This window comes from Pezoporus flaviventris, unplaced genomic scaffold, assembly GCF_033815535.1.
Source record: "Pezoporus flaviventris isolate CSIRO_AGI_PZ_B2104156 unplaced genomic scaffold, CSIRO_AGI_Pfla_v1 ptg000081l, whole genome shotgun sequence".
NCBI lineage: Eukaryota > Metazoa > Chordata > Aves > Psittaciformes > Psittacidae > Pezoporus > Pezoporus flaviventris.
In genome coordinates, this window is record NW_026892629.1 from 2,585,198 (window position 1) to 2,598,706 (window position 13,509).

General features: G+C 44.9%; 1 protein-coding gene and 1 long non-coding RNA gene across 2 annotated transcripts; both read left to right on the plus strand.

The window, feature by feature from the left end:
- Positions 1–7,372: 7,372 nt before the first annotated feature.
- CCN2 (cellular communication network factor 2) lies at positions 7,373–10,525 on the plus strand. The gene is made up of 5 exons (XM_061474850.1): positions 7,373–7,756; positions 7,864–8,086; positions 8,204–8,455; positions 8,668–8,879; positions 9,185–10,525. The coding sequence occupies exons 1-5, from the start codon at positions 7,706–7,708 to the stop codon at positions 9,479–9,481; spliced, it is 1,035 nt and encodes a 344-aa protein (XP_061330834.1). The 5' UTR covers positions 7,373–7,705; the 3' UTR covers positions 9,482–10,525.
- A 1,031-nt stretch (positions 10,526–11,556) lies between these two features.
- LOC133280305 (uncharacterized) lies at positions 11,557–13,305 on the plus strand. Its single transcript, XR_009747114.1, has 2 exons — positions 11,557–12,169; positions 12,844–13,305. It is a non-coding gene; the product is annotated as an uncharacterized LOC133280305 (long non-coding RNA).
- The last annotated feature ends 204 nt before the right edge of the window (positions 13,306–13,509 follow it).

Genomic DNA, 13,509 nt, shown 5'->3' on the forward strand with positions numbered 1-13,509 from the left:
GATCAGGAGGATTTTATAAATGAAAATGTGCCTGATTCACTCCTTTTGGCTCATTTTGGATCATTTGCTTTCCTGATCATTAAGTAGCTCCTGAAAATTACTTCATTCTTTCCCAAAAATTGTTGACCAGGTTGTCCAATGATAAAAATCTGCAACACAGACTCCAAAAGCAGCCTGTTCCTGAGTACAGCAGGGCAAGGAAAAATGGAGACTGGCATCTGAAGGTGCTCCCAACAGCAGTACCCAGACTTCCCTGCAGACACGTCTTTTCTTCTTCTGGCGAATGAGTTTGCCCGTGGTTAAACAGATGAACACTGTTTATTGGTGGTAAAATGCTGTGAAGGTGGTGCGAAGGATGCTGCCAAGCCCACCTCATCCTTGGCTGGTTCATTTTCACCGCTCTCCTCACACACCATTTCCTCCATTTCCTTCTGTATTCTCTCCTAAGCTCTTCCCACACAAACACGTGTGAGCTGCTCTCTTCAGCCCTGTTTACCCTTTCTCACTAAGCACCATGGTTGGTTGACACAGGGCACACGCTCAAATCCGGCACGTGGGTGGGAAGCTGAGAGGAGAGATAAGCCCCCTTCCACCCTCTTGTGCTGCACTACCCCAAAATCCTAGCCCACTCCTTCCGCTCTCACACCCACATCCCCATTTCTGTCCCCATCTTTCCTCCTCAAATAAGGAGGAAAATGGGCACCAGGCCCACTGGCAGGGCAGGACAGTTGCTGACAGCCGTGCTGCTACCGCAGACCATGTGCTGCAAAAGCAACTGTGGGCAGACACAAGAGGAGAGAGTATTCTCACAGCTGGGGCTAAGGCATGAGGAACGCATCCCCTTCCCCACCCTTGCTGCGCAGGACCCACAGGGTCCAGCTATTCATGCATCAAGCAGATAGAGCAGATTCTCCATCACTAACAGTCCCACAAGAACAAACCTTTTCTATCAAGTTGTTAAAACTTTCCTCGATGTGTCCTCTGCCTTGCAAAGCCGCCTTGCCTCTGCCTAGCATTTTTTCTTCCTTAGCAATAGACCTAACGTGGGAAAAGCCTTTCGTCAGAGCAACAGGGATTTTGCAAGTACTGTACAACTCCCACATGTCATCTTCCCTCCTGAGGCAGGAAAACAATTCAGTCACATTCCCCTTACATCTGGACAGTAACGCTGGTTGGAATGAATAAGAAAAACAGCGTGGTTTTGCGTGCTGTGAACCATTCGGCTTGCCCCAGATGCAGAAAACCTCCAGCTCCTTCTCCCAACCAACACGTTCATTCCTAGCACATCCACTCTTCTTTGCGCCTGCTCTTCTCCCCGTAAAAGACTGGCCAGGGTACGCACATGGAATACAACACTCGCCTCGGTGGCTTCTTGGGCAGCACAGTCCTTTCCAAACTTCTACTCCCCCCTGTGGCAGCTTGATGGCAAAAAAGAAATGCAAAGCACGCTTCCCAAGACATGTACTCTGTCACTCCTCGCAAGGCATTTATGAAGGGGGAAAAAAATGATATATGAAGGCCTTAGCAAGGTTTCATTCAATTTAAGATGGAAAAATAAGAAAGCTGAAAGAAAAAATTTAAGATGGTAAAATAAGAAAGCCCAGGGAATTTGAAATTCAACCCTCTGTATCTTGGGAATGACACAAGGAGAAAGGAAAAGATGTTGCCAATTTATATATGCTTTTAACACTCACCTGAATATTACAAACTTCCTAACTCACAGGGTGAACACTGGTTAGGACAGTTTTAGGATTCTCAAATACCTTTCAAATCTTAGGTAATGAAAAAAGGCTATTGATGGACTGTCTTTTCATCCCATGTCATAATTGAATCTTAAATAATCATACAGATCTACCATGCTATTAAGGTTAGACTTTTCCACAGGATTCATCACAGGTAACTTCCTCACAAGAAATGCACCACAAATAACTTCACAGACTCAATCTTCATAAAGACCCCATTGTCCAAAATGGTCAAAACAAACACAGTGAAAACCTAACCCTGATTTCTATTTAAACCCCTATAATAAAATGGTTATAAATGGAGTAATATGCTCAGAAACTCTTGCTGTTAGTATGAGTCCAACCACTTTTACAACTTCATGCTTTTCACTTTAAAGCCAGGCATCACTACTACATTTGTACCAGCATGGTTGTATACTCTAGGCCTGGGACCATTGCCCTTTAAAAACACTACATTTCCTCGACTAGTTCCTGCAGGAAATCAAAGCATCTTAGAAATATCCTCACTTCTCAAACAATGCACATTTCTTGGAACATCTGTTTTTCTCAGCTCCATGTGAAAAGTAGTCTGACAGAGAATTTCCCACACGCACCAGAGATTAGCATTGTAAGATGGCTTTCAGACCTGGTCTTGTAGTTGCTAAATTTCACACACATCCACAGGTCAATAAGGAAGCCACTTTGGCTGTTGTAGGTCACAACCTAGTTTCCCTGTCTGCGTCACTTGTACAGATGTATTTACACAGGTCACATACCATGCAACACTTGCTGAAAAAAAGAGCCAGCCAAGCTGGCAGCTGAACCAGGGGGAACCATTTTCTTGAAAATCAAGCAACCTCTAAAATCTGATGTTATTATGTTAAGGACATCACATTCCTTTGTAGGTCAGCTCATGAAGCGCGCTTATCAAGTCCTCCAGAGGTGTTATAGAGCTATACAACAATGCAACTCCTCCACTTTTTCAGGAAGGCCTGTGTAAAAGAAAAGCCCATGCTACACTATCCCAAGGTCAGTGAACTCAGGTTCCATCAGCAATGGGGAAAATTATACAAACAGGGATGTCTGTCTGCCCAATGAAAACACTCTATTCATCATCCCCAAATATACAAATATCCATCCTAGCTTACTGGACAACATAGATATGTATCCCACAGGATTCTCTACAGGCCTCTACTTCTCCCAGAGCAGCTACAACATAAATTAAGAGATCCCACAGTTTAAGACAGAGCAAACTGTATTTATTAGGTGAAGGCTTAATTAAACATCAGTGTCTCTCAGCTTGGGGTAAAATAACCCACAAACCCTCAAAATTTATACTGACAGCTCTGAGAGCAGCAGGTTGAAAACTGAAAATAAAATCACATGCATTTTAGAATAAGCAGATCTAATTTATTCCTGCTCACAAATGCCCTGACAGAGTGGGAGGAAGTGCTCCTCCAGCTGTTTCCCACGTGGTTCCTCAAGAGACAGACCTCAAAGGACTTCTGGTGGATGTTCTGAATCAAGTCCCTGGTCAAGTTTCCTCTCCAGCCAGTGACACTTACTTTTTATGAATTGTTAACCGTTTACAGAACAATTGTTAAAGAAGCACTTAGTGACTCACTGCATTCCTGCAGTAGTTGATTTACTACTGCAAGAGGTTACGAACCTCAGTTAAATCTGAGGCAATAACTGAAAGTCTCTTCCCTCCTTAGTCACCTTTGCAAGCTGTGGAGGGGCTCTGTGCTTTCCCACAAAAACCTAGGACACAGCCAACCTCTGCACAGATGTAGTGAATGCTGCTCCCTCTGCAGTGCTGAGAAGACCTGTGTCAAATTCTTCAGAATAAAAGAACCTGAGGCTCGATAGGTAAAGGATCCCTGGCTTCATGCTACATATAATCTCTCATACCAACAGTTATATATGTGCTTTGAATACTCATTTAGATTATTCTACTTCCAGTAATCACTTTGCTGCTTTAAGACCACACACATTCATAAAAACTCCAATTACTTTTTAAGGATGAAGCCAAGAGCTTCAATCAGCATTCTCAATGACTCTAGAAGTACAAAATGTTACATGTCAGAACATAAAGAACGTAAGCTCTTAAATAATGACTATCATGGAAAACAACAAGATCTGCTAAAGGGAATCACATCTGATGGCTTTGCCAAAGCATGCACTAAGTAGCTTTAGCTCAATAGACTCGGACTTCTCAAGTCCAAGTATTTTGATGGCCAACAGTGCATTCAGTGAATCTGCCCAAATGACACTAGCAGAGAATCTGATCCAGTATCACAAGGAACTTGGACTAGGTCCACCAGTTCAGCAGCAAACATTTCCATAGGCTCTCTGCCATTCTCTGCATTGCCCAGCCTTCATATCCTGGTTCCTTTTGGAGAAGAGCTAATGCCTTTCATTGGTAAGATTAGCTGACGTGAACTGTCACGGCTCCAAAGCGGAAGGCTTGCACCACGTGCCTCACTCTAACAAAGCAATACAAATGGCACAACTTGGATAACTTGCTTGACAGCTCCTGGAAAAAGTAGTTCTCACTTTGCCTTTGTTGATTCATGAGCTCACGCATCCCTCCAAAAAGGGATGAGTAAAAGTCTAGCGAGTAGTCTACTTCACAGCACTTTCTATGCCTACAGATATATAGAATAACTTACCAAATGACTTCTAAGAAAGACAAATACCAGGCAACCACATTAACGATGAATAAATCTCTTTATTGTGTGTCTATTTCTGAGCTAGCAGAGTTAAGTCTTGCTTGGAATCTGCATTTTAAGTAAATGCCTGCTAACATAACTTTAACTGGACCTCTCGGGATTTTGAGATATATTTATTACGATTTTTAAGAAATATCCTGGTGAGCATTTTGGGAAAGGAACTAATAGGCATACCAAACGTGAGGCAAGCCAGAAATGTCTGAAGCCAGCTACAAGCCTATCGTGATGATAAACAGCTCAGGGTCCAGCTGTCCATATATGGCAAGACTTCCTATAAGACTGACAGTACTGTATGTGCATTGCGTATGGTTGTTGGATCAGATTCACATTCCTCGGGAATGTTTCTCTGGGAGTTTTTGATTTCCGCTTTGAGGGCTGGCTCAGACCTCCAACTGCTCTTATAAAAAAATATCTGACTGAAAGTTGAAAATGTGCAAGATTCTTTCTTTAAGTACACAAACACTCCAAGTCTAGCCACTTTCCTGTAGTCTTGCCAGATTTTCAGTATGTCTGATACCTGATCAAGTGGCTTTTTGGGGGGAAGGAGGAAAAAAAAAACAAGAAGGAAAAACACAAGAGAGGAATGCAGCCTATCCACACCTGTACGTTTTACAAGACTTCACCAAAGGAGCTATACCAACTGAAGCCGGTGTAGACACATGCATACCGTATATAGCTGTGTAAACAAGTCTGCAAGGCCAATGTAGTGAATTCCTAGTTTCAGCAGAAAAAATATACTATCATAAAAGCATGTGCTGTATAAACACCTGCATGGAAGTCAAAAACAGTGCTTTTTAACCATTTCATTTGTCAATGCCATACTTCTCCAACGCAGGACACTGTCATCAGAAAGGATAAGCTGAAGACCAACGGGACTCTGAAAGAACCACCTTTGCTTCCAGGTTCCCTTTGCCCCTGTGCATACACACACATGCACATATGAGGTAGTCAATGAGTCACATCTGACAGTACAGAAGCCAGAATGACAAAATGTAAACCTGACGGACTTTGATTCTTACCCACTGTCATGGGCTGGTACACCTTGCAATTCAGTGGGCTAATGCCCAGTATACAGCGCTGCAAGACCAGAATCAGTTCTGAAGTCCAAATGCTTATTTAAGTCTTTTTTCTCAAGGCAGCAAGCGGATGGGTCTTGCTGTGCTTGGCCTGCAGTGGGAGGACTTAGGACAGACTTATCCTTTAATTTTGAATTTCCTTGCTTTCTGGTGATTTGTTACTTTTAAACATACTTTTTATGTCAGTAAGATTCTTGTTTCGTTTAATAAAATTGTTTCTCTGAAAAAATACTCTTACATGGAAAGTTATAAAACATGTCTAGAGCTTCTCCCTCTCTGATGTTCTCCTACCATATTTAGGCATTCAAAAAAGGCATTCTGTTTACCTGGTTACATTTGCATTTTGGTATGCATGTCATACATAGCTTGGTACACATATTATTTACCCAGCACTGAAGCCATTAGAGTCTTTCAAGTACAGATTTTGGGAGGCCTCAAAGTTTGGGAACATACATTATTTACCATAACTGTTCCCCTGAGGTCTTTTTTTCTTTGTTTCAGAGCCAATCTCGTTTCTGTTAATGGAGAATTTCAACAAGAAGAAATGACATTCAAATGACTTTACCAGACAAAGTACAGTGCTGGCAGAAAATAAATAGCAGTTCTACAGTACAATATAACCTACCAGGGCTTTACATGAAATTGTTTCTTTTTCCCTCACACATATTGCTACGTCATAGTACAGCAGTATTCCTGCATATGCAGGGATGGAAAGAAGCGGGGTATGGCAGTGAGAGAAAGCCTGCATGAAAAGATGTTATCTTTTGAGATATGCATCAGATTTCAGTCTGCCTGATAAAATGAATTACGCTGATCTCTCTCATTAAACACTAACATACTTCTACAGGTCAAAAGCCAAAAGTCTGGCATTCCTTGCATTAAAGCTGAGGTCAAACAACATGACATCACTGAATATTCAAATGATATGTTGGGAGATGGGGGAAGAACCATCCTCCTGGTATAAATAAATAAACAGAAAGCCATAACAGTTCTCTGCAGTGATTTAATACAAGACACAATGCTTAGGTCCTGTGTTCAAATACAACCTACAATGTTAAGGTTTTGGCTGAGTGCAGTAACATGCCAGTCCCCTCTTCTTGTAATCCTGGGTAGCACCATCAGGGAGGCTGGGAAGCAGGGATGTGCGAGGAACGTGCTGCTCAGAAATGACAGCTGCACACAGGCAGTGGGAAAATAATAGCCACTTCTTCCATGCTTCAGACTCCATCCGCTGTGCCAAATATTTCAGAGTAAATAGGCACTCTCTCTATTCATAGAGAGCATCTATTAGGGAAGGAACACATTACAAATATCCAGTATGATTCAGTGGTACACAGAGTCAATTTATACCCGGTAGCGTAATTATACCTTTTTTTGGTGGTACCAAAGCACCGGGACCATTCGCTGCTGGGTACCAGGCACCCCGACGTGAGGGCCCTGATGGGGCCACCCCAAAAACACTGGCCTCCTGTCCCCTCTGCCGGGGGAGGGACGAGAGGCGAGCGGGGAGAACCGAGGAAGAGAAATAACGGATTCCCCCGGACGCCCCTGGCAACCGTCCCGCCGCCCCCCTCGCCCCTTCCCGCTGCCCGTCTAGGAATAACGCGCTGCCGGGGGTAGGACGGGACGGGGGGGACCCAAAGCCGCTGGTTCCGGAGAGGACCCACACTTAAAAACCATCAGGATGAAAAATAAAAAGACGTGAAAGGGGTGTGCGTTGGAGGGGGGGAACAGACGGAGGAATGCGGGAGTCAGGGGTCAGGGCCGCTCCGGGGCGGCGGCGGCGGCGTGGGGCGGGGCGGGCGGCGCGGCGCGGCGCGCAGGAATGCGCGGAATGTCGCTGTTTGTCCGCGGCCCCATTCAGCCCATTGGCGAGGCTGAGCCGAAGACGTGTATAAAGGGGCGTCCTTGCCGGCACTGCGCAGCACTCACACAGCCGCTCTCCCACCGGACTCACAAGGAGCGGAGCAGAGCAGCGAAGCACCGAGTAGCAGCCTGCACAGCGCCTACCGCGACAGGCCCGTCCGCGCACCGCTGCTGAGAAGACCCGCCCGACGGGAAGCGCTCATCGCCTCGCCTCACCTCGATTCGGCTCATCTCACCTCACCGCCCCTCTCTGCCGGGCAACCCGACTCCGCTGCGTGCTTGCCGCTCTCAAGCCGCTGACCGCCGCGGGATGGCCTCCGCCAGCTTCGCCGTAGCCCTTCTCCTCTCCCTCCTCAGCCTGGTAAGTGCCGCGGCCCGCGGCGCCGCCACCCCAGTTCCGGGCGGCTTGGTCCCGGCAGCGGTCCTGACGCCCCGCTTTCTCTTTCTCTCCCTCCCCGCCGCTGTCAGGAGGCGCAGAGCCAGGAGTGCAGCGGGCAGTGCCAGTGCGGCACAGGGCCCGGCCCCACCTGCCCCGCCGGAGTCTCTCTGGTGCTCGACGGCTGCGGCTGCTGCCGCGTCTGCGCTAAGCAGCTGGGTGAGCTCTGCACCGAGCGCGACCCCTGCGACCACCACAAGGGGCTCTTCTGCGACTTCGGCTCACCCGCCAACCGCAGGATCGGCGTCTGCACCGGTGAGTGAGCGGGGACGGGGCCAGCCGCGGGACAGAAACAGCCTCCCGCCGGGCTGGGGTCTAGCAAAGCCGGGGAAACTTTTCTTCGCCTCACCCTCCGCCTCCTGCCCCTCGCAGCTCGGGACGGTGCCCCCTGCGTCTTCGGCGGTATGGTGTACCGGAGCGGGGAGTCCTTCCAGAGCAGCTGCAAGTACCAGTGCACCTGCTTGGACGGGGCGGTGGGCTGCGTGCCCCTCTGCAGCATGGACGTCCGCCTGCCCAGCCCCGACTGCCCCTACCCGCGCCGGGTGAAGCTCCCTGGAAAGTGCTGCGAGGAGTGGGTCTGCGACGAGACCAAAGAGCAGACTGCTGTGGGACCTGCACTTGCTGGTGAGTGGGGGTCCCTCAGTGGGTGGCAGTCTGGGGGGAAGAGGTACCCTGCATGGAGGCTGAAGACAGTGGGATGGGTTGACACAGGGCACCCTGGCAGCTGGACTGCTGCAGTAAGTGTGGATACTCAAATTTCCCAGGAAGGGGAAGAGAGCCTTCAGCAGGGCATGAGGTCAGATGATGGTCTCATTTTGGCTGTCTGTCTCCTGCAGCTTACAGACTGGAAGACACTTACGGTCCAGACCCGACAATGATGCGTGCCAACTGTCTGGTGCAGACTACGGAGTGGAGTGCTTGCTCCAAGACCTGCGGTATGGGCATCTCAACCAGGGTCACCAATGATAATGCCTTCTGCAGACTGGAGAAACAGAGTAGACTCTGCATGGTCAGACCTTGTGAAGCAGACTTGGAGGAGAACATCAAGGTAAATAATCTAATCTTTATGTATAACCTACAGGGATGCTTCCATCCACTAACTAAAAAACAGTGTCTTGCCAAAAACTGTGTAGTTAGTTTCAAGTAGTTTACCTTGAAATTTGAGTTGCATCCCAGTGATGAACAGTTTATAATTAAATGTCCTGAATTTTCCTTTCGTGCTGTGTTGTGGTACTAAGACACTTGCCTAGTGAAGATGTAAGGATTAGTGTGCCTGCTGCCCTTAGCTTGCAAACTTAGTGCTGTGTGAAAGCCTACCTTCTAAACACTTTGTATTCACTTATACCCTAACAGAAAGGCAAAAAGTGCATTCGCACCCCCAAAATCTCCAAGCCTGTCAAGTTTGAGCTGTCCGGCTGCACCAGCGTGAAGACCTACAGAGCTAAGTTCTGTGGTGTCTGCACTGACGGGCGCTGCTGCACACCCCACAGAACCACCACCCTCCCCGTGGAGTTCAAGTGCCCTGATGGGGAGATCATGAAAAGGAAAATGATGTTCATCAAGACCTGCGCGTGCCACTACAACTGCCCCGGAGACAATGACATCTTTGAGTCTCTGTACTACAGGAAGATGTATGGAGACATGGCATAAAGCCAGAAGGAGAAGCTAACTAAATTCCCGACTTGAACTGATCTGCATCTCAATTTGTAAACATGATTCAATAGCACAAGGTATTTAAATCAGTTTTGTTTTTTTTTAATGTCAACAAACTGTTCCATGTGACTTAAGACAATTTTTCTACTGACCCCAAATGGCGGTTTGAAGAAGAAGGTAAAACAGATGGACAGTGAGACCACAGCAAGACACAGCTTCATAACACGTTGTTCATGAGGTGATGTGAAGGGTGTAAGGGAAATAGGCAGGAAAAGCAGATTCAGGCAAATGTTCCCTTAATGTGGTACAGCGTGCTTCATGTAGTAGTGCAATTCAGAAGGAGACTGTTAGCATGTTTGCTGGTGTTGGCTTAGTAACAGCAACAGCTGGAAGGCAAACTTTCACGCAGCAAAGTGCTAAGTAGAAGGTGTTCTGTTAGGACAGTAATGTTTCAGCTCTGACGCTCTGATTCATATGGCTTGGTCAACAAGAATCAGAATCATGTCTGTTAGACTGGACAGCTTGTGGCAGTTAATTTACCTGTAACAAGCTACTTTTTATTAATATTGTAAATACTGTGTGTATATATATATTTGTACAGTTATCTAAATTAATTTAAAGTTTTGTGCCTTTGTTTAATGCTTTGAAATTTCAATGATAGCCTTCTTTTTTTTGAACAAGATAGGTAGGATTTAAAGCTTGTTTGACAATGCATTCAAAGCATGAAATACATACTCTAGTGGAAATTGTTCAGATAGGGCCAAATGGCGAGTTGAGAACAAGATGGAGATTGTTAGAGTTGAGGTGCCCTCATCCTTACAAAGCAATCATCTGGCAAAATACATGTACTTCTACTTTATTGGACAAGTAGCTTTAAGAAAAAAGGCTCTTCTGTAGCTCATCAGTCTTTCCACTCGAGCATTTGTTTCTTTCTTTGACGATGGCTCTTTTTGGACAGTTTATTTGTTGAGAAGTGTGACCAAAAGTTACATGTTTGCACCTTTTTAGTTGAAAATAAAGTATTTATATTTTTTATATAAATGGCTTTGTATTTCATTTACCTTTAGTCTTCACTACTATTTTACATATCCCTAAAACGGCTTGGCTTTGCACTAGATGAAAATCAAGTAATGCATTGTGAGGGTTTTTGTCAAGAAGCACATACCCTTGCCACTAAGCTAATGATTTATGGTTACTTATTTTGTTACTAGTGAACCAAGTAGTTTGCTACTCTTCCGAATGGAGGGCAGGGCCAGGCTTGCTTTGGCAAGCCCAGTGTTGCATTAGAAAGTGCAGCAGGTTCCAATTGCATCACTTGTGGTGGCTTTAAAATGAGTCAGCTGGTCACCATAGCATTCAGCTCCTGCTGTAACACACCATGCAACATGCTTAATTGCACTGACATGTTCCAGTGGTTAAATTTTGTTTCCAACTAAGGTGAGAAACATTTTTAAAGTGTCTGCAGGGAAGTGGCTCCTGACTCTGAAGTCAAATCCAGAAGCCCAAAATCTGGTAAAATTCTCAGTGAAGAGCTAATGACTTGTATCATAAAAATCACAGAATGATACAGATTGGAAATGGCCTCTTAAGATCTCATGATTTAATGTTCATGCAGAGTAGGGCTAACTTAGATATGGTTTTCCTTGAATCAAAACCTTAGTATATAGTATGGTGGACAGAGCACTGAACTCAGATGGCAAATACTTTCCTACTTGGTCACTAGGAACAAATCATTTTACATGACAGTTCTGTGTAAAGCATCCATTGATTCAAACTCTTCCAGGCCCACAGATGAGAAGTACTGTAAGAGCTACACATTTTGATAACAGTCCAAACATTCTTCTCAGATAACCAAAAAACAGTATAAGGACAGTTGTGATTCACTTACCTCATCCCCCTAAAGCTAAAAGGAAAGCTTCAGTTCTATGCTAGGTCCTACATTAATAACAGACTTTTTTTTTTGGTCCCTTTATCAAGACAAGGGAATTCTTTGAATTTAAAATTAACCTTTGCACTAGAAGAATTAGTTCTTGTTTTCAAAAAAAAAAAAACCAGCAACTCTCCAACAAGAATCCTTTTCAGCAAAACAAGTTCAATCTGGAATTTCCTGGTGATGAAAGAGTGTTAGCTTACAAAAATGTCCATCCTTCCTGAGCACCTTCCAATCCCATTGATTTCAGCTAGCATAACAGCTAGCATTTCAGCATAACACCAGCTTTGACTAATGATGGACAACAGAGCCCTAAACTAACGGGAAGTCAATGGGAGCCTTGCCAGTGGCCTCACCAGGCTTTGCACAAGGCCATAGAAGTATTTCCCCTTCCTCTAAATAATACAAGGAATTTTCCTGGCATGAGGAAGTGGCTTTCTGTGTTCCATATTAAATAATAGTTTTGGGCAGCCTTTGGCTCTTACGCTCCCTGAGCCTCTCCAGCATTTTTCTCTATTTTGTTTTTTTTTGTTTGGGTTTTCTTTCAGGTTATGAATATGATGTGGCCATGCAGTTCACCTTGGAAACACTTCAAACACTCCTACAACCCCAAGGACTGGTTTTCCAACCACTGCTGTGGCTCCACCCCCAAATAACAAGAACACTGTCATTTCTAGTTCCAGCAAGGACAGGATGTACATGGACTCCAGTCATAGCCATCACTGTAGAAGCTATCAGGATCAGAAGAACAGAAGGTAGCATAATATACCTGGCAGGTTGGGATTAATGCCTTTAAGAGACGTGGTGTTTATGATGCTGCTCAAGCCCATTTATTAACAGAACTGCTCTGCATTCTTTTACAAATTTATATCAGACATTATAATGAATGACCATTCCTTATCCTTATAACATCAACATCTTGAGCCTCATGACTGGCTCATGAGATTCACCCAGGTTCTGCACCCAGTCCCCTGCAGCATGGCCTGCATCTCAGACACCTAAGCTGCACAGGGCTCTGGCCAATCTGGGCACTGTCCACCAGCTATGCCTATGGTACAAGGCTGCAGGGCCAGAAAGCAGCAGCAGTGGTCTGGTTTAGGAAGGGCCATCTGCATTTAGATACCCACAAAGGGTTTCCCCCACTACAGCTCAGGACCACGACCTACCCTCTGCCTGGTAATGCAGTGATGCAGCTGCTTTGCCTGCCATCTGACAAATTATCACACTGCTTCACAGCCTAGGGGAGAGGGACAGAAGAGGCCTCCTGTCACAATGTTTCAATGGTGGTTTGCTTCTATCAGTGTGAATTATAATAAGGAAGTATGTTGCATATGCAGATCAGTTTAGTAAGTTGCTGCTCTCCCCGATCACTTCGAGGATCATAAACCTCAGCATTATAATGATTTGCACTCACTGTTTTTTCTCCCAGGAACATGTGTATTCTTCTGACAGAAGCATCCATGTTACACCGCTCCTCAGGTGTTAGACCTCTGAAGGTAAAGAAATTTAAATACTTTGTTGTAAAGTTATCCTATAAGTGTAAATAGGCCTCATACTGTTTGTAAGACTTTCAAAGGCATCTTGGGAAGAAGGAGCCCTTGTGTGGAATTCATGCCATCTTAAATGATGGTTAAAATGTGAGCCTTTCAACTGTAAAGGTATTTCCTGATTTCATTCTTTGTGCCTAAGATGCATAGATGCAAGAATCAAAACTTGTGTTCAACAGTCCAAAGTCACCTACATGGGAGACAACATTGGTTCACATTGCTTCTAAAATACATTCTTTTGGAAGTTGCTTTCAGATATTTGCATCCTCAGAAAATCCTATTGTGCAGTTTGCTACCGTACTTTTAAAGCATTTTATTAATATATGAAAGCATATTAATTCAAATGACTAGCTCCTTAAAATGGATCTTCAGCAAAACTAACGATACAGTTGGTAAGGGACCACTGTAAAGTCAGTAATCATTTAATACATGATACTCAATTAATCATTAAACAGGAATTCAAGGTGGCTGGAGACCAGAGTATCAAATAATTTGTGAAATAACTCTAAGTCATTGTATTTCAGATTTTTGTACCATAACACTTTTGC

Coding starts and splice junctions, on each gene's coding strand:
- CCN2 (XM_061474850.1), top strand. CDS start 7,706: ATGGCCTCCGCCAGCTTCGCCGTAGCCCTTCTCCTCTCCCTCCTCAGC. Junction 8,087..8,203: donor CAGGATCGGCGTCTGCACCG/GTGAGTGAGCGG, acceptor TGCCCCTCGCAG/CTCGGGACGGTGCCCCCTGC. Junction 8,456..8,667: donor TGTGGGACCTGCACTTGCTG/GTGAGTGGGGGT, acceptor TGTCTCCTGCAG/CTTACAGACTGGAAGACACT.